Source organism: Ranitomeya imitator, chromosome 3 (genome assembly GCF_032444005.1).
Source record: "Ranitomeya imitator isolate aRanImi1 chromosome 3, aRanImi1.pri, whole genome shotgun sequence".
Lineage (NCBI taxonomy): Eukaryota > Metazoa > Chordata > Amphibia > Anura > Dendrobatidae > Ranitomeya > Ranitomeya imitator.
In genome coordinates, this window is record NC_091284.1 from 183,080,175 (window position 1) to 183,106,569 (window position 26,395).

General features: G+C 42.0%; 1 protein-coding gene across 3 annotated transcripts in view; it reads right to left on the reverse strand.

Annotated features, from left to right (window-relative positions):
• The window catches only part of SLC35A5 (solute carrier family 35 member A5), a 56,166-nt gene that overhangs the window by 27,374 nt on the left and 2,397 nt on the right, over nt 1-26,395 (reverse strand). Inside the window, exons 2-5 of one of the 3 annotated variants that reach the window (XM_069761672.1) lie at nt 24,494-24,647; nt 24,173-24,286; nt 22,552-22,707; nt 1,893-1,991 (exon numbers count right to left, since the gene is read on the reverse strand). In XM_069761672.1, the coding sequence (XP_069617773.1) occupies nt 1,893-1,991; nt 22,552-22,681 (229 nt within the window). In that variant the 5' untranslated portion in view covers nt 22,682-22,707; nt 24,173-24,286; nt 24,494-24,647. Of the gene's footprint in view, nt 1-1,892; nt 1,992-22,551; nt 22,708-24,172; nt 24,287-24,493; nt 24,698-26,395 lie in introns of all 3 variants that reach the window. The other 2 variants (XM_069761674.1, XM_069761673.1) reach the window with 2 other exon arrangements.

A 26,395-nucleotide genomic window follows, 5' to 3' on the forward strand; every position in this document is an offset into this window, starting at 1 on the left:
ATAGTTCCAATAAGCTAAGAATTGGTTTAGGAGGTAAACAATGTTATGAAAACAAAGGATTTAAAAGGAACCTCTGGTCAGTGTGTTCAGTAACCTACAGACAGTGTCACTGCATTATTTCTGTGCCCTGTTGTGTATGAATATGTTATTCTTCAGATTTTGTATTAATCTATGCTTGACGGAGAGTCCCGAGTAGTTTTGAAAGCTTGCAATTTGTTACCATCTTTTCAGTTAGCCATTACAAGGTATCAACCACTGAGGACTCTCAAATCTACGGTAATTTTTTTTTTTTAAAGGAGTCTGTCATTCTTTCAATGAAAGGACTTTATTGAGCGTTTGTGTTTTTATACAATATTACTATGGGGTTAGTAATGGGGACGCCTCTTCATTACCAACCTCTGGGCTTGATGTCACCTGAGAATACAAAGGTGACATAAACCCCCACCCACCTATTACCCCACTTGCCACCACATCAGGGCAAGTGGGAAGAGTGATCCTAAGTGCCAGACTTGGAGCATCGTGTAGATATGCATTTTCTGGTGCAGCTGAGAGCTGAAGTTTTTAGCCAGGTGAGGTAATATCCATGGCCTCTTCATAGTCTATTCATATTAGCCCGCAGCGGTCTGCCTTTGCTGGTTATAAATTATAGAGGGACCCTATATATATATTTTTTTTTTGGGGGTGGGGGGTTTGGGGGGAGTCCCCATTTTAATAGCTAGTAAAGACTAAGTATACAGCTGTGGGCTGATATTAATAGCTTGGGAACCTCCATGGGTATTATCCCCTTCCCAGGCTATAAATATATGCCCCAAACTGTTGGCTTTCCCTTTGCTGGTTAAGAAAATTACGCTGGAGCCCACGCCATTTTTTTCAGACAAATAATCTTTTAATAATTAAAATACATGTACAGCTAGCTGCACACACCGTACTAATTGTATACGTGACTGATATCTTTATATCTATTTTATGTGTATATAATGTATGTAATCTATTCTATCCTGTCAGGTCCCACTGTGATTTTACTGTACATGGCTGCTGAATTGCTGGCTTTTCAAAGGAGATCAAAGTAAAAAAAATAAATAAATAAAAATCGGACAGCACTCGTATGGTCCGAGTGCTGTGCGATTTTTTTTTCCTCGCACCCATTGACTTCTATTGCCACATAGGATCTGATTTCCAATTACAATCGCAGCATGCTGTGATTTTTTTCCAGTCCGATCGTGGTCCGATCCAAGCTGAAAAAAAAAAAAAAAACACAGAGGAACACGCAATGATAGAATAACATTGGTCTGAATGCAATCTGATTTTTAATCAGATGGCATTTGTCAAGTTTCATTGCAAGTGAGAATGAGCCCGAATACCTTGGGAAATAATAAACAAGATCACTTTGTCAATCTGCTCCGGTTGGATTCTATTCTAGACATATGATCTCTTTTTCCCTTTTGCAGCTTTTAACTAAGAGCTCCGTAACATTCTTCTCTCATTCCCCCTACATTCCTATCTTTTTTTTCTCCTTTCTTTTCTGCTTCCTTCCTTATTCTCTTGGTTACTAGTTTTTCCTTGCCCTGCTCCTTGATTTCAAGGATTGGTATGTTTATTATCATCCCCAACTATGAAGCTTTTCAATGTTGTGCTCTTGCTGACTGACAATGTAAAGTGGCATTTTTCAAGGTCTATTATACAGTTTTAATGCCTTCTGCTCTGCTGCACTGTATTTGACGTAATAACTTGGCACACAGAATGCTCGGAATTATCACTGTGCCATTTAATAACTTTAATACGATAAATCTAAAATGCATAGAAGAAGAAAGAAAGCAGTGAACCCTGAAGTCACAGCGCCAGGTTACAACTGAGGTGTAACACTAATGTACTGCGCTCTGCGGAAAACTTACCCTTCACAATGACTCGAACAGCCATTATCAGACAAAATACGAGTTTCACGGCTTCTGCGCACACATTTACTGTGGCGGGAACATAGTCGTATGTATTATCTGCAAAAGACAAACAACAAGTCTGCAACACGTTTATACAAGTTCGGTGTCAAGGGCTCATGTCCCATATTAAATTTTCTGTGAAAAAAATATATCAAATACACGGCTGCATTAGATGTAGATTTTTTTTTTTAGCATACACCAAAAATTACAAAGCATTGTTGAACCGATATAAAAAAAACAAAAAAACAATTATGCTGCATGTAAAAATGTAAGATCAGAATTGTTGGCTACAGTCAATCTGCCAAAGGAAAAGCTTTACAGAAAGCCAAAAAATGTATAGTGCGTGGCCTACATTTATAGAAAAATTGCAACTTTTCCCAATCCATTATATACCATGCTTAAGAGTGTATCTTTTCATAGGATCTACACTTCTAGATCTACTGAAACCTGCCCCAATAACTAGTACAGGTCTCTCATATTGGTTAGAATAGAGCGACAGTGCGCATACTCGACTGCCGCGCCATGCCAACGGGCTTTGTCTTGGCATTCCCATAAGGAATGAGTGGAGTGCTGGTCAGGCATGTGCACTACGGCGATAACAAAAGGCCTTGTTCTGGTGATCAGTGGGAGATTCAGTAATCAAACCCCTACTGTCCAGTGAAAATGCAATAACTTGGTTTAACCGGAATATCCATTTATAAGGGGGCTCCTAGGTTTTCAAACCCCAGATTAGGGTGTTCTAAATTAATGGCGGTATTCGCCTGCTCAAGACCTCCACAATTGGCAAGGACATTGGCTACAGAGCATCTGTGATTGTGGCGGACAAACAGGCCTGTCTAGTTCTTCTGAATCCCCCTGACTTCAAAAGTGTAGAAGCACTTATTGGAACTCAAATAATTTACTAGAAAAGCTTGATAAATTTAGAGCAGATCACACAGATTTCAGAGCTTTGCACATATATCAACTGACTAAAGGTAAGGACTTCCATAAAAGTAATGTAGCGTCTCATACTATACCCTAGTAAGTTACGCCCTGTGCATACCACTGCTTTCCTAAAAAAACATCTTTGCCTACATGGTGATACGCCTACCCCTGAAGAAGCCACATTCTTGAGTGGCGATACATGTGGGGTTCTTATCCATGTCTGTCTGTCCTATCAGGTTACCTCTTAAGCCTTAATATTATCATTTGTACTATCAGGTGCATGGGACTACTATTATGTCTTCAGTATGTACTGCCTCTGTGTAGGTGTTATTTGTAAATGTGATAGCTGGAATCAGCTCCAGACTTTTTACCTGCTTAAATGATGATGCACTAATAAGGAAACAGCCCATGAATCCCACTAAAAAGCTTTTGAGATACTGTTCATATTAAATTTGGATGTGAATACCCTCAAATTAAAGCGGAGAGCTTGAGCTTTATTATATTGCTTATATAACCATCTAAATATTTTTTGGAAAACAGCTAAAATGTTAAAACCTGTGTCCTTGTCCATATATTTCTGGATCTACTGTATGTATAGCAAAAGCAACACAGTAATTTAAGAGAGGTTCACATAAAGTAGACGAACCTGTGGTCTGCATCTAGTCAGTAACTAAGCTATAAAATGCCCGACATGGCTCCAAGTTTACAGAGTAGTAGACAGGGCATAACTTAAGATATATTATTATTATATAAATATATTTACATTATATGTATATCATAAACTTAAAAAAATAAAATAAATAATAATATAGGAGCAGTGTGTAGTTTCTGACAAGTTATACAAGCAGTCACAAGGGTCTAGTGACATCTGCAGTCCAAACCTGTGATAGAGATCAACATTTCTCAGTGTACAGTGAATCTCCACAATTCAGTATAAAGTACAAACAATACTTCTCAATATAAAAAAAAGAAATAGACGTCAGTTTGACGACAATAACAAATGAAGCAGACCTATGGGTATTATAGTCATGGTCGAAAGGGTTTGCACCCTTTTTCCAGAAAATAAAGTAGTTATCCCAGAAAATTATTGCAATTACACGTTTTATTATATACATTTATTTTATTTATGCGTTTTGGAACAACAACAAAAAAATTAAATAAATCTAAAAAAAAAAAAAAAAAAAAAAAAAAAGGCAAACTGGACATAACTTCACACGTAACCCAAATAATGGGAGGGACAAAATGGTTGGCAACTTTCCAAAATAAACAACTTTGTTTCAAGCATGTGATGAGCATTACTTGCTTCAGGTGAGTTTTAACAAGTATTGGCAATATGAAAATAAAACTTGAAATCAGATAAAAAAGGGAGAAGTTGACTCATTCTTTGAATTGTATGCCACACTAAGCATGGAGAACAGAAAGAGGAGAAGAGAAATGTCTAAGGACTTGTAACCTGAGATTGTTGATATTGTTCAACAATTTTGGTTCTCAAGTCCAACTACAGAAATATTGATGTTCCTTTGTCCACAGTGTGCAACATAATCAAGACGTTTACAGCACATGGCACTGTAGCTAATCTCCCTGGACGTGGACGGCAGCGAAAAATTGATGAAAGGCTGCAATACAGGATAATCTGGATGGTGGATAAGCAGCCCCAATCAAGTTCCAAAGAAATGTAAGCTATCCTGCCCAGGGTGCATCAGTGTCAGTGCAAACTATCTGTCGACATTTGAATGCAATGAAACGCTACAGCAGAAGACACAGAAGGCTCCAACTGCTGAAGGAGACAAAAAAGCTAGACTGTAAGTTTGCCAAAATGTACGCAAATAAGCCAAAATCCTTCAGGGAAAGCATATTGTGGACAGATGAGACCAAGATTGTGCTTCTCCAAAAAGCTCTTTCTACTATTTACTGAAAACGGTATGGGGCCTACAAAGAAAAGAACACAGTACCTACAGTCAAATATGGTGGAGATTCAAAGGAGTTTTGGGGTTGTTTTACCGCCTTGATTTCGTGCAAGGCATAATGAAATCTGAAGGCTACTAAAGGACTTTGGGTTACAATTAGTGATGAACGAACGTGCCTGGATAACATGTTCAAGTCCCTACGGCTGCATTTTCTGTGGTTGTCTAACAGCCACAAATCAAACAGCCACAGGGACTCAAACATATTATTCTAGCACGCCCAAAGATAATCGGATAACACCTGAGCATGTTCGGATAGCACATTATCCGAGAATGTTCGCTCATCACTAATCACAATGGAGTGCCCAGTGTCAAAAAGCTGGGCTTGAGTCCTAGGTCACTGGTCTTACAGCAGGACACTGACCCCTAACATACTTCAAGAAGAACACAAATGGATGGAGACAAAGCGCTGAGAAGTTCTGAAATGGCCAGCAATGAATCCAGATTTCAAACCCAATGAATACCTGAGGCAAGATGACAACCTTCAAATACCCTTCAAATATGAGAAACTTGGAGCAGTTTGCAAAAGAAGACGGGTCCAAAATTTCAGTTGAGAAATGTAAGAAGCTTGTTGATTATTATAGGAAGCAATTGATTGCAGTTATTACAAAGGGTGTGCATCCAAAATATTAAGCTGAGGGTGCCAACAATTTTATCCTGCCTATTTGGAGGATTTTGCTTGAAATAATGTCCAATTTGCCTTTTTTTCCCGTCGCAGTTTTTTTTGTGTTGTTCCAATACACAAAGAAAATAAACGTGTGTATATAACAAAACATAGTTATGGTACTTACCGGTAACAGGATTTCTCAGAGACATTGACAGCACCACGGACAGAGGGGATCCGCCCTTGAGGGACAGGGAACCAACAGAATAAAAGGGCGGTACCTCTCCCCTGCATCAGTTGGTTTACAGAGCATCGAAGGGCCTCCAGGTTAGCGACAACAAAAAAAATACTTTTATCATATTGCTTAATAGAAACACACTGTCTATACATAAACTACAGACAATAAAAACATGCTCACTGCACACGTGATGGGGGGGGGGGGGGATGGAATAAGCGGGTGCTTTCATGGGCTCTGAGAAATCCTGTTACAAGTAACTGTGTTTCTCTATCCCCCATGACAGCACCACGGAGAGAATTACAGAGATTTGTAACTTAGGGAGGGACCACAGCCTGAAGAACCATTCTTTCGAAGGTTAAGTCAGACAAACAGGCTAGGTCTAGACAATAGTACTTGAAAAAGGTAGAAGGTGATAACCAGGTGGCCGCCTTACAGATTTGTTCTATCGATACTTCCGACCTTTCAGCCCAGGAGGTCGTCATAGCCCTTGTGGAATGAGCTTTCAGCCCCTCTGGAATGACATTTCCACTGGATGAGTAGGCCAAGGCTATCGCATCTGTTATCCATCTCCTTATAATACTTTTGGAAGCTTTGAGTCCTTTTCTAGATCCCTGAAAACATACAAAGAGATCCTTCCTTCCTACACCTCTGGGTGGACTCTATGTACTGAACCAGACATCTCCTCACATCTAATGTGCAAAATCTTTCTTCGTCCCTACTCTTAGGGTTTGAGCAAAAGGAAGGAAGGACTATCTCTTGGGACCTATGAATCGAGATGCTACCTTTGGTAGGTAGGCCGGGTCAGGTTTTAGCATCTATAGATACAGAAAGGACAGGCTAATGGAGCGCCAGGCTGGCGGTCAAGGGAGATGTTGATTGAGAAAGGTCCGATGCAGCTCCTGCCGGGTGCCTCAGGAGAGGAATAAACAGTGAGTTGCAAAATACTCCGGTCACATGGAAGCGCACAGGACACAGATGAAAGGATTAAAAGTTTCTTTGTTTATTGAAATCCACAACGCGTTTCAACGGAACAGCTCCGTCTTCATCAGATGGCAGTATATGTGTCCTGTGCGCTTCCATGTGACAGGAGTATTTTGCAACTCAGGTTTTAGTATCTATCACTCAGAACTTTTGTGAAGGGAGGACCCGCAGACAAGGCTTTGATATCACTTACCCTTCGAGCTGGCGTTAGGGCTATCAGGAGGGCGGTTTTAAGTGATATAATTTTGAGAGGGATTGACTATAGGCTCAAGTGGGGGACCTGTTAGAGCTGATAGAACTAGATTTAAATCCCAAGATGGTAGTTTTTGAATGTCTAATGGTTTAGACCTTGCGGCGGCCCTGATAAACCGTGCTACCCATGGGTTGCCCGTTACATTTTCATTATAGAATGCTCCTAGGGCTACTACCTGTACCTTTAAAAGGTACTTACTGCCAGGCCAAGTTCTAGTCCCTTCTGCAGAAACTCCAGGATCTCAGTAACTGGGACCCCATCCTGAACTCTTACCTCCGAAATAGACAGGAATTTTCTCCAGGTTTTGCCATAGATTTTTGTGGTGACTGTTTTCCTACTCTTCATTAGCATAGAGAGTAAATGATCCAAAAAACCCCTTTCCTTCAACAGTGCCCCTTCAAATTCCACGCTGTTAAGTGAATATTCTCTGACTGAGGGTGGAACACCGGTCCCAGAGACAGAAGGTCCGGAAGAACCCAAGGATCGGTAATCGATAGCATCTTCAGCCAGGAGAACTAGGTTCTTTTTGGCCAGAAGGGAGCTATTAATATTAGCCTTGATCAGTCCTCCCTGACTTTCTGTAGTACTGCTGGGATAAGGATGGTTGGGGGAAAGGCATATGCCAAACTGCGTCCAAGGGATCATATAAGCTTCTAAGGCTTGAGGGTTCCCCCAGGGGTCTAGAGAACAAAAGTTTTCCATCTTTCTGTTGTTGATATTGGCAAACAGATCTATGACTGGGGTCCCCCACATTTCCACAATGTGATTGAAAATGGACTGATTTAAAACCCATTCACCCTGTCTTCATTGAGTGCGGCTCAGAAAGTCTGCCTTCTGATTTTCTACCCCCCCCGAATGTGTAACACGGAAAGGGATAGAAGATTGTTCTCTGCTAAATTGAAGATTTTGGAAGAGGTGTCCATTAGGGCTATGGATCTGGTTCCCCCTTGATGGTTTAGGTAGGCTACCACCACCCGACTGAGAACACCCCCAAACATGATGACGTAGGAAGACTGATAAGGCGTGCCCTACTGCCCAATGTTCCTTATGATTTGAGGATGCCTCGAGCTCTTGTCCTATCCATACCCCCTGAGTGACTCCGTCGCCCAGGTGAGCTCCCCACCCCATGGGGTTTGCGTCAGTGGTAACTATCTGGGATATCTCTATTACCCAAGGGATTCCCTTTGACAGGTTGTTGATATCCTTCAACCAAATTAGCGAATGAATAGTGGTTGAATTTTGAGTCATGTGGCCCTCTAAGAGACACCTTAGCGTAGCATGGTTTTTAAAATGTCCCATTGGAGATCCCTTGTGTAGAGTTGTGCCCACTGAACTGTTGGTAAACAGGCAGAAAGGGAACCCAGCAGCGACATCGCCTTTCTTAGTGTCATGGAGGGGTTCAGAAATGCCTTTGATACCAGATTCATAATCTTCTGTTTTGTCTGAGCTGGGAGGCGGAACTCCTGTTTTCCCCGAGTCCAATATTAAACCCAAGAATTCCTGAACTTTGTTCGGCTCTAGCCTTGACTCCTGTAGGTTTAGAAGCCAGCCCAGATCTACTAGGGTATTAAATTACCCTGTCTCGCTGCTGTCTGCGGCGTTGGGCCGAGTCGCTTGCTATCAAAAAATCGTCCAGGTATGGGACTATTAAAATGTCCTTATTCTCTCAGATGAGCCATCATTTCCGCTACTAGTTTGGTAGTCCGAAAGGGAAGGCTCTATATTGGAATTCCCTTATTTCCCCTTTTATGGACACCGCCAGTCTGAGGAATTTTTGTGACTCTTTGCGAATGGGAACATGATAGTACGCGTCGCTGAAATCCAAGAGTCATAAAACAATTCGGAAATAGTATTTTGATGGTCGATTTTATTGACTCCATCTTGAATTTTTGATTCCTTACATAACCATTTAGTTTCTGCAAGTGTATTATTGTCCGGAAGGACCCATCTGGCTTTGACAGTAGAAATAACGGAGTAAAATCCCTTTCCTGAGGAGGGACTTCCTGAATGACGGCTTTGTCTATCAGTTTCATTACCCCGCATTCTAGGGCTTCCTGTTCTTGAAGGGAGGACCTCAGGGGAGTCACCATGGACTTCCTTTCCCTCCCTCCTCAAAACTATCTGAAGCCCTGAATTGATCAGGTTCAGTATCCAAAGGCTGGTTGAGATTTTTTCCCAGGCCGGAAGGAAATGAGATAGTCTTCCTCCACCCTGGGGAAACATTCACTTGGAGATTTTTTTTTTTATCTCGGGAGGGATTCCCAAAGAGGAAATCCCTGTCCCTCCTTCCCCTCATTCCATCTGTTTTGCTCCCTCGGTGGTTTTCTACGAAAAAATTTTCTATTCTGAAAGGAACGTTTCAGCGATGGTGGGGCTAAATTCGGGAAACCTTCCTTCTTATCCGCTGCTTTTTGCAGGATACTGTCCAGAGTCTCCCAAACAAATATTGACCTTCACATGGGATTGAACAGAGTTTAAGTTTTGGTTGTAAGTCACCAGGGCAAGATTTAAGCCATAGCGCCTTACTGGCTGCATTTGAAAAGGCTGTGGATTTAGTTGATAGCCTATCTGAATCGGCTGATGAATCCGCCAGAAAAGCTGCTGCGCCTCTTATCATAGGGATGGATTCCAGCACCTTATTCCTAGGTATCTATTCCCGCAGCTGCTTTTCCAACTTATCCACCCATATCATTAGGGACCTAGAAGTACATGTAGCCGCTATGGCTGGTATCAGACTTCCCCCTGCTGATTCCCAAGCCCCTTTAAGGAAGATGTCGGCTCTTTTGTCAACGGAATCTTTTAATGTTCCCATGTCTTCAAAAGGGAGCACACATTTTTAGAGACCTTCACCACCGCGATGTCAAATTTAGGGGCTTTATTCAATGAAGTGGAAAGATTCCTCCTCAAAGGGGTATTTTCTCTTAAGGGAGGGTACCGACGAGTTTTTCCTGTCCGGTTTCTCCCATTCTTTCTTAATTAATGCCCGAATATTCTCATTTAGGGGGAATACCTTTCGTCTCTTTTGGCCTAAACCGCCAAACATTATATCCTGGACTGTTGTCAGGACGAGAGTCCGGCACCCCCATAGTAGATCTTACAGCTTCCACAAGTGCATCTACCTCATCTAGGGGAAAACAGAGACGGCCCCCATTTCATCATCCGAGGAAGAGGGAGGGGAGTCTGGCATATCTGAGCCCCTGTCACCGCACTGGAATTTTTACTGCGTTGTGTGGAATGGCTGCTGGATCGACCACTCCGGTTGTCTGCAGAAAAACGCTTTCTCTGCATATCAGTTTTCTGTCGGTGGCGCTGTTGCTGGAGCTGCTGGTCGCTGTCCTCCATGGTTATTAACTGGGGACTGCATGCAGCAAAGAGCTTCATTACTCACCATTCTTTTAAACTTGCCAGCGACTCACTTCCGGACCCTCCCCTTCTTGCGACCGCATCGCTGGGGGAGCGTTTTTTTTCCCCTCTTCTGCGTATGCGCACGTGTGCCGGGAACCCGGACGCCCCGCTTTTAGATCCGGGGCGGTGCCCATCTTGGTCCACTCCAGGGCGCACACTGTCTGCGCAAGCAATCTTGCTGTTGCTCAGGGCACACGCTGTCCACCTGTGTGCCTGCCGGGACCCAAAAGCTCCTGCATCCTCTCCGGAGCAACGGCCACGCTTCCCCCCTGCTCACCCTACAGACTCCTCAGTCTCAGAAGTGGCGGCTTCGGGTACCGCACCAGCCGTGGCAGGGGCCTCCCCACTGCCAGAACCCGGACTGGCCGACCCCGGGTAGCTTCAGATCTTCATCCAGACGGCATCATCTTCTCACGTAGCAAAATTAAAGGGTTCCCCGTCTGGGACAGGAAACCAACTGATGCGGGGGAGAAGTACCGCCCTTTTATTCTTTTATTCTGTAAGTTCCCTGTCCCTGAAGGGCGGATCCCCTCTCTCCGTGGTTCTGTCATCGGGGATAGAGAAACGTGTAATTGCAATAATTTTCTGTGAGAAATACTTCACTGTTTGGAACAATTTCATGAATGCCAACATTTTCAGCCATGACTGTATTTATTTATAGACCTAAGGGGCAAACTTTCTCCTTGTGGAGAGTGACATGCCAGGTCTGGAAAGCCAGTATGAGGAGACATAAAAGCATTGCATGCTCTTCAGGGAAATTAAATATGCAAATTGTGTCTTCAGAGAGGAAGAGGACTAGAACTCTAGTGCCACCTATAGGAAGTAGCAATCCTACAAGTCATTATCGACCCTTTAGGGTATGTGCACACGTTGCGGTTTTTGCTGCAGATCCGCAGCGGTTTTGACGCTGCGGATCCGCAGCAGTTTTCCATGTGGTGTACAGTACAATGCTAACCTATGGAAAATAAAAACCGCTGTGCACATGCTGCGGAAAAAAACACGCGGAAACGCAGCGGTTTATTTTCCGCAGCATGTCAATTCTTTGTGCGGAATCTGCAGTGGTTTGGCACCTGCTCCATATTAAAAATCCGCAGGTGTCTAAAACCGCACAAAAAAACGCGATATATCCGCAGTACTTTTTGCACTGCGGATTTAATCAAATCCGCTGCGGAAAATTCCGCAATGGAATCCGCAGCGTGTGCACATGACCTTAGTAAGCCTTGCAATATGACTTGGGATAAAAGCCAAATCAGAATGTCAATTTGCAGAAAACTTGAGATTCTGATTTGGTTTTTACCCCAAGTCACATTATAAGTTTCGTTAAAGGGTCAATATTGACTTGTAGGATTGCGACTTCCAGTAGGTGGCAATATAGAGTCCAAGTCCTGTTCCTCGCTGAAGATACAATTTGCATATATATTTATAGAAGTGCCTCTATGCAAGTTAAAAATGGAGCAGTCGTTTCTAACACTAGAAAATACATTTACTGGATAAAATGGATACATTTTTAGAAAAGCGATCACCATGTAGAAACAATTAGGCAATTTTCAGGCATTTTTCCATTTCCCAAGAATTTGCCCATTGTGGGTTGCCCCATATTAGCAGTGTTATGTATCAGCTTGAAAATAATACACCATCTGGTTTAGATAACCTAAGGTGAGCGGCAGTCACAAATACACCCTACTACTCTCATGGATGGAAATCGGGAGCCCGTTCATGAGATCAGTGCGAGTCCCAGCAGTCACACTCCTATTGATCATGTACTTATCACGTATCACATCTATGATATTTATTGTTGAACAATCCCTTTAATGACCACACACTAAAATATTATGCACAGTTACACTAGACACATTGCACCTGAAAGAGAAACGAGTCCAGCAGAAGAAGAATACATAACGTTATGTGCAAATGTTCCCAGGGGAAGCACATGCTTGGCAGCACAATAAAGCACAGCCATTATAGTTAGCAAAGAAAAGTTACTAAGGAAACAACAACTACTGCAGAGCCGCAAAATTGTAGACCAGGAAAATATAGCAGCAATCAGGTCTAAAGTGTACACAGCACAAATAATCAGTGCCTTGAAAAAGTATTCATACAAAACGCTATGTGTGGCAGAAAGCTTACAGTGAACTTCATCCTGGAAACAACATCACCAGTGCAAAACATGGTGGCGGCATGCTGTGGGGATGCTTTTCTTCAGGAGGGACAGGGAAGTTGGTCAGAGTTGATGGCAAGATGGATGGAGCTAAATACAGGGAAATCCTGGAGGAAAACCTGTTAAAGGCTAAAAATGATTGAGACTGGGGTGGATATTCACTTTCCAGCAGGGCAACAATCCTAAACATACAGACCTAAATCCTAATTCATTGAGAATCTGTGGCAAGACTTGAAAATTTCTGTTCAGACACCTCCATGCAATCTCACTGAGCTAGAGTGATTTTGCAAAGAATTTGCAAAAATTTCAGCCTTTAGACGTGCAAAGCTGGTAGAGACATACCCAAATGACTTGCAGCACTAATTGCAGTGAAAGATGGTCCTACAAAGTATTGACTCTGGGGGGTTGAATAAAAATGCCCATCACAATTTTCAGATTTATATTTTTAAAGTAATTAGAAAAACTTATATCATTTCCTTTACATGTCAGAAATACTTACTACTTCATATTGGTATATCATGTAAAATCCCAATAAAATACATTTACGTTTGTGGGTGTTACATGAAGAAAAGTGTAAAAGTTCAGAGTATGAATACTTTTTCAAGGCACTGTATATAATTTGGTATCAAAAAGTCAATAATGTTTTCACCAGGTAAGTCATAGGCCTAAATTACAAAAGCTACCCAGACATAACGAAAGGGCAAATATAGTTTTATACAGTGTCGAAAAGTATCTTTATAATGGGATGATAATTAGCAAACATAAGATCACTGGTCCCCAATCACCGGCCAAAGTAAACTGCCTGATGCAGGTTTCACTGTTGCTTTCACAAGGGCTTATAAAGTTTAAAAGCCTTTGAGGAAGCAGCAGCGAAACAAACATTGAGTGATCACGATTTTTGTATAATTGATTGAATTACTATGAATTGGATTCATTTTTAGCCCACAAAGTATATTTTAATAGTACCATTTCTGGCTACTCAGCTATTTGATAACTATATTTGAGAACTATCACTTATGCATTATATTAAATGCACTAGAGCTTTATGCACAATGGTAGTATGTGAAGGAATTTTAACTACTTATGGTGTCTAAGGATTGACATTTTTCCTTCGGGAGGATTTTAGAGTGAGGAGACATAAGCCATGCATGCTCCTCTGGGAAATTAAATATGAAATGACAATTTGTATATTCAACTACTTATGAATATTATCTAGGTGTAGGCAATATCTAGTTATATGAGCAATATAGTCATTTACCTGTGTGTGTACAAATCTCAGCATTATTCGTCATATATGAATTATGCATGAAGCTTAAGATTGTAAAATCAACTGAAAAAAAGCATTGTGTGACTGTTTGCTGTATTTGTGGTATCCTGCATTTTCTGTATGCAATATACAGTTTGTTTAGTATAAAAGGGTCAGGAAGCATCCACCAATGCTAATAAGGCACTTGGGCAGGGGAGTTCAGTGCACCTTCTGCCTAGTCGTTTTTTTTTTGTCTCTGACTTCAGCAAAGTCAGAACAGTCAATCAAGGAAGCAAGGACAAAAATGGCAAAGATAGATGTTAAACAAGTAGCTGAGACAGTGCACTGAACCACTTGGGAGCGCCAATGGAGCACTTCATTAGCAAATTTACATTAAGCTTAAATTCTGGCAAGTGTAGAAATGGATTTGGACACTAATGGTACAATTTTAATTGGTGGTATGACTCTTACAGTGGATATAACTATTCTACATACCTCTGTTAAAACGCCAGGTTTTTGCAATTCAAGAAAAATCATACCTAGAAGATTCATTTAAGAAATGTTCCACTTTTGTCACTCACAGGGCTGCCACTAGAAATTTTGGGGCCCCATACTGGCAAAATTTTCAGGGCCCCCTTGAGACTCTGCCCAGGCTCCACCCCAGCCCCGCCTCCACCCCACGAACTGTCCACAGTCCCACCGCTCTCTCTTGGAAAATCTCCACTTCTCACCTATCACACATTAACAGTTCCCATCACCAGATCACACATATAGCCGGCAGCTTTTGTTTTGGCCAAAAGATTATTTAAGCCGCCACCATAACACGGTAGACACTTTTGGCCGGGCCCTACTCTGCTGTAACCTATTAAATATTTGTTAAAATATGCAATACAATTTAGGTATATTGTTATTTATGATGATGTGTGCAAAACTGTAAAGCGCTGCGGAATATGTTAGCGCTATATAAAAATAAAGATTTATTTATTTATTTTTCAATTTTTTAAATGACCAATAATATCACATACAAGGAACAAATACCACACCACCGTGTCCGCAACACCATGTGCAGCATGAACAGTAAAAATATCTAATGTTAAAAATAATTTAAAAAAATAGTTACATACTCACCCTCGGTTGGCCCCCAGATCGAAGCGACCGGTTACCGATGCTCCTCGCGACACCCCGGTGACCGCTCCATGCATTGCGGTCTCGCAAGATGATGACGTGCTGCACTCTTCAGACCGGAGCGCGCGACGAGCATCGGTAACTGGCCGCTTCGATCCGGAAGGTGAGTATGTAACTATTTCTTATTTTAATTCTTTTTTTAAACAGGGATATGGTGGATACTATGTGACTGGCCAATATACTATGTGACTGGGCAGTATACTACGTGGATCTGTGCTGTATACTACATGACTGGGCAATATACTACGTGGCTAGGCAATATACTACGTGGACATGCATATTCTAGAATACCTGATGCGTTAGAATCGGGCCACTATCTAAATATATATATATATATATACAGTGGGGCAAAAAAGTATTTAGTCAGTCAGCAATAGTGCAAGTTCCACCACTTAAAAACATGAGAGGCGTCTGTAATTTACATCATAGGTAGACCTCAACTATGGGAGACAAACTGAGAAAAAAAAATCCAGAAAATCACATTGTCTGTTTTTTTAACATTTTATTTGCATATTATGGTGGAAAATAAGTATTTGGTCAGAAACAAAATTTCATCTCAATACTTTGTAATATATCCTTTGTTGGCAATGACAGAGGTCAAACGTTTTCTGTAAGTCTTCACAAGGTTGCCACACACTGTTGTTGGTATGTTGGCCCATTCCTCCATGCAAATCTCCTCTAGAGCAGTGATGTTTTTGGCTTTTCGCTTGGCAACACGGACTTTCAACTCCCTCCAAAGGTTTTCTATAGGGTTGAGATCTGGAGACTGGCTAGGCCACTCCAGGACCTTGAAATGCTTCTTACGAAGGCACTCCTTCGTTGCCCTGGCGGTGTGCTTTGGATCATTGTCATGTTGAAAGACCCAGCCACGTTTCATCTTCAATGCCCTTGCTGATGGAAGGAGGTTTGCACTCAAAATCTTACGATACATGGCCCCATTCATTCTTTCATGTACCCGGATCAGTCGTCCTGGCCCCTTTGCAGAGAAACAGCCCCAAAGCATGATGTTTCCACCACCATGCTTTACAGTAGGTATGGTGTTTGATGGATGCAACTCAGTATTCTTTTTCCTCCAAACACAACAAGTTGTGTTTCTACCAAACAGTTCCAGTTTGGTTTCATCAGACCATAGGACATTCTCCCAAAACTCCTCTGGATCATCCAAATGCTCTCTAGCAAACTTCAGACGGGCCCGGACATGTACTGGCTTAAGTAGTGGGACACGTCTGGCACTGCAGGATCTGAGTCCATGGTGGCGTAGTGTGTTACTTATGGTAGGCCTTGTTACATTGGTCCCAGCTCTCTGCAGTTCATTCACTAGGTCCCCCCGCGTGGTTCTGGGATTTTTGCTCACCGTTCTTGTGATCATTCTGACCCCACGGGGTGGGATTTTGCGTGGAGCCCCAGATCGAGGTAGATTATCAGTGGTCTTGTATGTCTTCCATTTTCTAATTATTGCTCGCACTGTTGATGTCTTCACTCCAAGCTGGTTGGCTATTGCAGATTCAGTCTTCCCAGCCTGGTGCAGGGCTACAATTTTGTTTCTGGTGTCCTTTGACAGCTCTTTGGTCTTCACCATAGTGGAGTTTGGAGTCAGACGGTTTGAGGGTGTGCACAGGTGTCTTTTTATACTGATAACAAGTTTAAACAGGTGCCATTACTACAGGTAATGAGTGGAGGAAAGAGGAGACTCTTAAAGAAGAAGTTACAGGTCTGTGAGAGCCAGAAATCTTGATTGTTTGTTTCTGACCAAATACTTATTTTCCACCATAATATGCAAATAAAATGTTAAAAAAGCAGACAATGTGATTTTCTGGATTTTTTTTTCTCAGTTTGTCTCCCATAGTTGAGGTCTACCTATGATGTAAATTACAGACGCCTCTCATGTTTTTAAGTGGTGGAACTTGCACTATTGTTGACTGACTAAATACTTTTTTGCCCCACTGTGTATATATATATATATATATATATATATATATATATATACATATATACATATACATATACATATACATATATATATATATATATATATATATATATATATATGTATATGTATATGTATATGTATATATATATGTATATATATATATATATATATATATATATATATATATATATATATATATATATATATATATACATATACACAGTGGGGCAAAAAAGTATTTAGTCAGTCAACAATAGTGCAAGTTCCACCACTTAAAAACATGAGAGGCGTCTGTAATTTACATCATAGGTAGACCTCAACTATGGGAGACAAACTGAGAAAAAAAAATCCAGAAAATCACATTGTCTGCTTTTTTAACATTTTATTTGCATATTATGGTGGAAAATAAGTATTTGGTCAGAAACAAACAATCAAGATTTCTGGCTCTCACAGACCTGTAACTTCTTCTTTAAGAGTCTCCTCTTTCCTCCACTCATTACCTGTAGTAATGGCACCTGTTTAAACTTGTTATCAGTATAAAAAGACACCTGTGCACACCCTCAAACCGTCTGACTCCAAACTCCACTATGGTGAAGACCAAAGAGCTGTCAAAGGACACCAGAAACAAAATTGTAGCCCTGCACCAGGCTGGGCAGACTGAATCTGCAATAGCCAACCAGCTTGGAGTGAAGACATCAACAGTGCGAGCAATAATTAGAAAATGGAAGACATACAAGACCACTGATAATCTCCCTCGATCTGGGGCTCCACGCAAAATCCCACCCCGTGGGGTCAGAATGATCACAAGAACGGTGAGCAAAAATCCCAGAACCACGCGGGGGGACCTAGTGAATGAACTGCAGAGAGCTGGGACCAATGTAACAAGGCCTACCATAAGTAACACACTACGCCACCATGGACTCAGATCCTGCAGTGCCAGACGTGTCCCACTACTTAAGCCAGTACATGTCCGGGCCCATCTGAAGTTTGCTAGAGAGCATTTGGATGATCCAGAGGAGTTTCTGCGGCAGATCACTTACATATATAAAATTAAAACTGGGATTTCTCTGTAGTAAAACTATATATATATATATATATACATATATATATATATATATATATATATATATATATATATATATATATATATATATATATATATATGTATGTATGTATGTATGTATGTATGTATGTATGTATGTATGTATGTATGTATGTATGTATGTATATATATATATATATATATATATATATATATATATATATATATATATATAGTTTTACTACAGAGAAATCCCAGTTTTAATTTTATATATGTAAGTGATCTGCCGCAGATTACAGACCGGACACTGATGTATGGGAAAATTTGCCTCTAGAGCTTATTATAAATGAAAGGAGGTGTTACCAGTGAGACATGTAACTAACAGAACAGTAGATTTCAACTTTGTCTCATAACAAACACATTTGCTGCAGCTCTCAAAGCTCTGTGGTATTGCAGCAATATTACAACACTGCCTGCCTGGAAGCTCAGACAAGTGATCGGGAGAACAGACTGTCAGTCATTACATGTCACACTGGTAATGCTTCCTTTCATTTATAATAAGCTCTGGAGGCAGATACTCATGCAAATCAGTGTCCGGCCCACAGATCTGAACAGCTCACTTACATATAGAAAAACATGGATTTCTCTGGAATAAGACATCAGATGGCAGATATCAAGGTATCATTTTATTCTGCCTCCTTTGACCTGCATGCCTATATACGCCGAGTTTTTCAGCACACTTTTTTTTGTGCTGAAAATGCCCCCCTCGGCTTATATACGAGTCATTGTGACAGAAGAAGGCGGTGGAGAGGAAGCGGCAGGTCACAGGAGGCAGGAGCCAGAGGCTGCGGCGAAAGTCTGTGTCCGCTACTAAAGAGAAAGGAATATTCACTGCACTGGCAATGAATATTAATTTCTCTTATAGCGCGCACAGTTACAGCCGCAAGCTTCCAGCAGTGGCTGGGCCATCACGGGTCCCCGCTCATTAAGGTAATGAATATTCACCTCTCTCCACTTCCATAGGTGTGGAGAGAGGTGAATATTCTTTACCTTAATGAGCGGGGACATGTGATTGCTCGGCAGGAAGAGCTGTTGACACCGGAACAGGCGAGCTGGGAAGGTAAGTAGGATGAGTTATTTTTTTATAGTGATAAGGAACCATGCATACAAGGACAGGGATGGGGAGCCATGCATCCAAGGATAGGGGATAAGGAGCCACGCATACAAGGACAGGGACGGGGAGCCATGCATACAAGGACAGGGATGGGGAGCCATGCATACAAGGATAGGGGATAAGGAGCCAAGCATACAAGGATAGGGGATAAGGAGCCAAGCACACAAGGACAGGGATGAGGAGCCATGCATACAATGACAGGGACGGGGAGCCAGGCATACAGGAACAGGGATGGGGAGCCAGGCAGACAGGGATGGGGAACCATGTATACCAGGATAGGGATGAGGGGACAATGCATACCCGGTTTAAACTTGAGTCAATACGTTTTCCATGGCAAAATTAGGTGCCTCAGCATATACTCGGGACGACTTATACATGAGTATATATGGTAAATCGGCTGATGAGAATATGGTTGTCCCTACTGACACATTTCCCATTAAAATACTACTTTATTTAAATACCCATTGAATTTATGACAGGATGCAGTCTTTTGGGGTAAGATTCAATCAGCATGGCACATCCACAATTTGCAATCTTTCCTCCTCTTCTATACAGCAGCGCTCCAAATCTGACAGATTTCAAGGGCATCTCCTTTGTACAGCGCTCTCTTCAGATCAAAAGATTTTCACATGGATTCAGGTCTCTTTACTACAGTTTTCTATGGAGAAGACTGAAGGTTTTGATGCAAAATTGACTGATGATATGTGCAACTGCTCATAATCCCCACCACCTTGCCTAAAGCCCCAGTTCCAGCTGCCAAAATATTGCACCAGAGAATAATGCTGCCTCCACCATTCTTCAATGTGGGATAGTGCTCTTTTGGTGGTGATTAGTTTTGGCTTTGCACCAAACATACCTTTTGGAATTATGGCTAAAAGGTTCAACCTTTTTCTCATCTCACCATAACACCTTTTCCCACATGCTTTTGGCAGACTTGATGTATGATGTTATTTCATTTCCCCCTTCAAAATAATTTCAAATTGTTTCTCAATGGATTTTTACAGATTATGGGTGACATTGGACGTGGAAAAACTGTTCTTCTTGGTATCATTTTTAACACCATAAAAATCTGGCATCTTAACAGGGATGTGTAGACTTTTTAGATCCACTGTACTTAGCTTGGATTGCCCACAACGGTAATATTGTGCAGACTCCCCTGAGCCCAATGTTCACACTTTTGATACACACATAAAACCGGAATTAAAAAACAAAAATAAAAATTTACCTCCAAACCCAAAAGTAGAGATATTGCACATTGTGAAAATGACACCCAGCACTTTAAATTAATGATTGTTCTTTTGCATGTTTAAATCACTTTATGTAAAAAATACATAAAAATTCATGTTTGCAGTTAAAGATTTGACTTAAAGGGATTGTCCCACAAAAAAGTTAATTTGAATCAATAGATCTTGGAATAATAATAGGTTCCACAATTGGAGGTCTTAAACAAAAAAAATGTTCCTGTGCTGAGATAAGGTACCTTCACACTGAACGATATCGCTAGCGATCCGTGACGTTGCAACGTCCTGGCTAGCGATATCGTTCAGTTTGACAGGCAGCAGCGATCTGGATCCTGCTGTGCCATCGTTGGTCAGAGCAGAAAGTCCAGAACTTTATTTGGTCGCTGGACTCCCGCAGACATCGCTGAATCGGCGTGTGTGACGCCGATTCAGCGATGTCTTCACTGGTAACCAGGGTAAACATTGGGTTACTAAGCGCAGGGCCACGCTTAGTAACCCGATGTTTACCCTGGTTACCAGCGTAAACGTAAAAAAAAAAAAAACACTACATACTTACATTCCGGTGTCTGTCCCCCGGCGCTGTGCTTTCCTGCACTGGCTGTGAGCGCCGGCCAGCCGTAAAGCACAGCGGTGACGTCACCGCTCTGCTTTACGGCTGGCAGGCGCTGACAGTGCAGAGAAGTACAGTGCCGGAGGACAGACACTGGAATGTAAGTATGTAGTGTTTGTTTTTTTTACGTTTACGCTGGTAACCAGGGTAAACATCGGGTTACTAAGTGCGGCCCTGCACTTAGTAACCCCATGTTTACCCTGGTTACCAGGGGACCGGCATCGTTGGTCGCTGGAGAGCTGTCTGTGTGACAGCTCTCCAGCGATCACACAGCGACGCTGCAGCGATCGGGATCGTTGTCTAGATCGCTGCAGCGTCGCTTAATGTGACGGTACCTATAATCTTATAAATGTGCCCCTGCTGTGTACTGTGTAATTGGCATGTCTGACCATACACGAACATGGTCTGATCATTCCACCTCTCCTGAGCAGGGGAAGAAGGAAAAAAAAGTGAACAGACATTACAGCACAAGATCGCACATGATTCTTTCTTAGAAGTAAAACATTGTTTAACCCCTTCACGTCGCAGCCCTTTTTTGTTTTTGCGTTTTTGTTTTTCACTCCCCTCCTTCCCAGAGCCATAACTATTTATTTTTCCGTTAATATGGCCATGTGAGGGCTTATTTTTTGCGGGAAGAGTTGTACTTTTGAACGACACCATTGGTTTTACCATGTCTTGTACTTTAAAATGGGAAAGAAATTCCAAGTGTGGTGAAATTGCAAAAAAAAAAGTGCAATCCCACACTATTTTTTTGTTTGGCTTTTTTGCTAGGTTCACTAAGTGCTAAAACTGACCTGATATTATGATTCTCCAGGTCATTACGAGTTCATCGACACCTAACATGTCTAGGTTATACTTTAAGTGGTGAAAAAAAACGCGCCATTTTCCGATACCCATAGCGTCTCCATTTTTCGTGATCTGGGGTTGGGTGAGGGCTTATTTCTTGCGTGCCGAGCTGGCGTTTTTAATAATACCACATTTGTGCAGATACGTTCTTTTGATTGCCCGTTAATGCATTTTAATGTACAAAAAAGCTGACATGTCGCGACTTTGATGTGGGCTCACCGCCGGAGCCCACATCAAAGGGGGAAACACGACATGCGCCGTACTAGTACGGGGCATGTCGTGAAGGGGTTAAAAACAAGGCAGTTTCACCTCACAGAAAGAATCAGCCGTGACCCCAGCTGTAATGTCTGTATACTCTCTTGCTTCCCCCCTGCCCAGGAGCTGTGGAATGATCAGACCATGTTCCTGCAGGTTCAGACACGGCCATTACACAGTACACAGCAGGGGCACATTTATAAGATTATATCAGAACAGGAACATTTTATTTGCACACCTCCAATTGTGAAAATTATTATTATTCCAAGATCTATTTATTAAAATGAACTCTGGTTCGTGGTGAAACCCTTAAAGCAAAAGCAGAGGCACACAAGAGCCCCAAAAGTAAAAAAAACAAACAAACAACATTTGTAGTCAATGTATCTCCGTTCTGACCGAAAACGAAGAGCACATATCCTCATTTTAGTAATGGGGCTGGTAACGAAGAAAAGTTCATATATTCCCACCCCCTACTGGATGTAAGAGGAAAGCAATGACGGTAACTGGCAGAGATATTGTCTCCTGATGTTACAACACGATATCATAATAAAGTCAACTCACCCTCATTAGCGGAAAATTTCAGCAGAAGGACACGGCTTGATCCAAGTCCAACAAAAGTAAATCCGAGCAGAAAGGTGTGCAAGATGGATTTGGAGAAGCATGATGGATTGGTGCAGGTCTTGCACATCATGGTAGTCAGGGTCAGCCCAGCATTTCCTAATGAAATTAAGATCAGATACAGGCGAGGGGTGAATCTTATGTGCACAGTACGTGCCACAGCTCGCATGGATACGCTTTTGGAGGTCTGAACTTCCTCCAGAGCTGAGAATATAACGCAGAGCAAGATCAGGTGCTGAAATCAGCGTCAGCAGTAAAGACAAGTGCGGGAAGACGGCTGACACTTAAATTACCAATCAGTAACGGGAATATAAAAAAAATACAAAGTACAGTCCTTAGTTGTGTTACAAAGAGTTCACAGGAAATTGCCACAATATGGCTCTCTCAATCTGCTGGCATTGTGTCATGGTGACATCTCCCTGTGTCCCTGCATACATGTAATATGTGGCACATAGCGCATGCAGAGTGAATGGTGGCAGCATTAGGCAGGGTTTAGTGCGGCCACACTTGCCAGACTAGGGCATTTGCCAGATCATTTACTTAATCACAGAGTTGATATTCTCAGCAATAATCAAACGATTTGTGGCCATATATAGGTTTGAAATCTCGTAAAGTCAATTACTGAACGCTGGACATGATTTAGTAGGCATAAAGCAGCAGAAGGGCTTCCTCTAAAGGGAATCTGACAGCTGAGAAAGTTTTGGGGATATAATCAGAGAAGCATTAGTAGGGGCAGAGATCCTGATTCCAGGGATGTGTCACGTGCTCAGCAGGTTGCTGTAGTTTCAATACAATCAATGCTTTATCAGCAGGAGATCATTATTACAGGATTCGGTGTGGTGTGCTAGGCGGTCCAGCTGTGACTCCATCCCTGATTGGCAGCTAGCTCACAATGCAGTGTATACAGGAAGCAAAGCTGACAATCAGTGGTGTGAGCGAGGTTATACACAGCTCTGCATTCACAGTACTGCTACATCTACCGCCGAGAAAGCAGCAATTTTATCAAAACTACAGCAGGCAGTCCAGTAAGTGATAGATCACTGGAATCAGGGCCTCTGCTCATACATCATGCTGCTCTCAGATTCACACCTTTACGACCCATGGGTACGTCATATGTCGCCTCCCCCTCTTTCATGTGTACTCCAGTGATGAGCCTGCATCTTTTCTGGCCCAAATCAGATGTCAAGTGCCCCTAACAGCCGCAGGTGGAATTGTGATCCACCCGCGGCTGTTAGTTAACATGTTAAATTAAGCTGTCAATTTCTGGAAGCACATGACAAACCACACCCATAGGCGCCCCTGTCACACGATTGCGGTGCGCTGATGGGTTGGCATGACAAGCTGGGGTCTGCAGGAGACCCCCATGTTTGTCATTGCTGATCTGCTATGAGCACCACCCCGTGGCCGGCGTTCATAGCAGACAATTTCTGCTACACATAGCAGTGCTTCAGACGATCGCAGCGCCAAGTCTCCTACGGGTTTTCTGGTGGAAGCTGCTTCAGGAAACGTTTTTCATTAAGGAGTTATTTTTATTTCTAGCAGCAGTTTTTGAAGCGTTTATTACCTGAAGTGTTTCTTGCAGACTTGAGTAGACAATGTTGAGTTTGGAGTATTTTACATTGGGAGCTTTTTCAAAGAGGTGACATGCACTTTATTTCCACCAGGTGTTTTTCAAAAGCTGAAAAAAAAAAAAAAAAACAACACTGAATAGTCTGAACATAGGACAAGCAAAGTTTTATATTAGAAAATAGGAAGAATCTCTCAAGAATTTTTTTTAATGATTTTCCATATTTCTTTCTTTTAAAACGGAGCCTGCCAGCAGGATTGCGCAGAGTACCCTACAGACACTGATAGGTCGGCACAGTTACACTGAGTACAATGATACCTTGGGTGATGAAGTCCGTCTTGTGGTTGTTGTGTAATCTTTATTTTCAGCTTTGAGTTAATGATCTGCTCCTGCTCCGGGGGCGGCCTGTGGGCCAGGGCAATGGGCATCCAGGGCTCTACCACATGGCTGAAGGCTGGATCCCACTGAAGTGCTGAAAATTGCTAAAATAAGCCATGCTGCACCGGATATTTTCTAATTCATCTGTAATAAACGGTAACCATTTCTGCGCCAAACTATTTCAAATTTTCATTTTATATACAGAACAGCAGCATGCACTTTAAGTTTTCATGAAATGTCCTAATGATGTGAATAAGTTCATCAGACAAAAGGAGGCCGATATACGGAGGAGGCCGATATAAGGGCAGCCTCTGCCATATGCCCATTGTTATTTAGGGCAGCCTCCGCCATACGCTCATTGTTATACAGGGAGGCCTCCGCCATACGCCCATTGTTATATACACAAAAGGTTGATACATCAATTGAAAATAATGGGGATAGGGGAAAATATGTGCAAGTGGGTTGAGAGGCGGCTCAGGGATAGGAAACAAAGGGTGGTTATTAATGGAGCACACTCGGACTGGGTAGCGGTTAGCAGTGGGGTACCACAGGGGTCAGTATTGGGCCCTCTACTTTTTAACATATTTATTAATGACCTTGTAGGGGGCATTCAGAGCAGAATTTCAATATTTGCAGATGACACTAAACTCTGCAGGGTAATCAATACAGAGGAGGACAATTTTATATTACAGGATGATTTATGTAAACTAGAAGCTTGGGCTGATAAATGGCAAATGTGCTTTAATGAGGATAAATGTAAGGTCATGCACTTGGGCAGAAGTAATAAGATGTATAATTATGTGCTTAATTCTAAAACTCTGGGAAAAACCGTCAATGAAAAAGACCTGGGTGTATGGGTGGATGACAAACTCATATTCAGGGGCCAGTGTCAGGCAGCTGCTACTAAGGCAAATAAAATAATGGGAGGCATTAAAAGAGGCATAGATGCTCATGAGGGGAACATAATTTTACCTCTATACAAGTCACTAGTTTGACCACACTTAGAATACTGTGCACAGTTCTGGTCTCCGGTGTATAAGAAAGACATAGCTGAACTACAGCGGGTGCAGAGAAGAGCGACCAAGGTTATTAGAGGACTGGGGGGTCTGCAATACCAAGATAGGTTATTACACTTGGGGCTATTTAGTTTGGAAAAACAAAGACTAAGGGGTGATCTTATTTTAATGTATAAATATATGAGGGGACAGTACAAAGACCTTTCTGATGATCTTTTAAATCATAGACCTGAAACGGACAAGGGGGCATCCTCTGCGTTTGGAGGAAAAAAGGTTTAGGCATAATAACAGACGCGGGTTCTTTACTGTAAGAGCAGTGAGACTATGGAACTCTCTGCCGTATGATGTTGTAATGAATGATTCATTACTTAAATTTAAGAGGGACTGGATACATTTCTGGAAAAGTATAATGTTACAGGGTATATACACTAGATTCCTTGATAGGGCGTTGATCCAGGGAACTAGTCTGATTGCCGTATATGGAGTCGGGAAGGAATTTTTTTCCCCAATGTGGAGCTTACTCTTTGCCACATGGTTTTTTTTGCCTTCCTCTGGATCAACATGTTAGGGCATGTTAGGTTAGGCTATGGGTTGAACTAGATGGACTTATAGTCTTCCTTCAACCTTAATAACTATATATAGGGAGGCCTCCGCCATACGCTCATTGTTATATAGGGAGGCCTCCGCCATACGCTCATCGTTATATAGGGAGGCCTCCGCCATACGCTCATTGTTATATAGGGCGGCCTCCGCCATACTCTCATCGTTATATAGGGAGGCCTCCGCCATACGCTCATCGTTATATAGGGAGGCCTCCGCCATACGC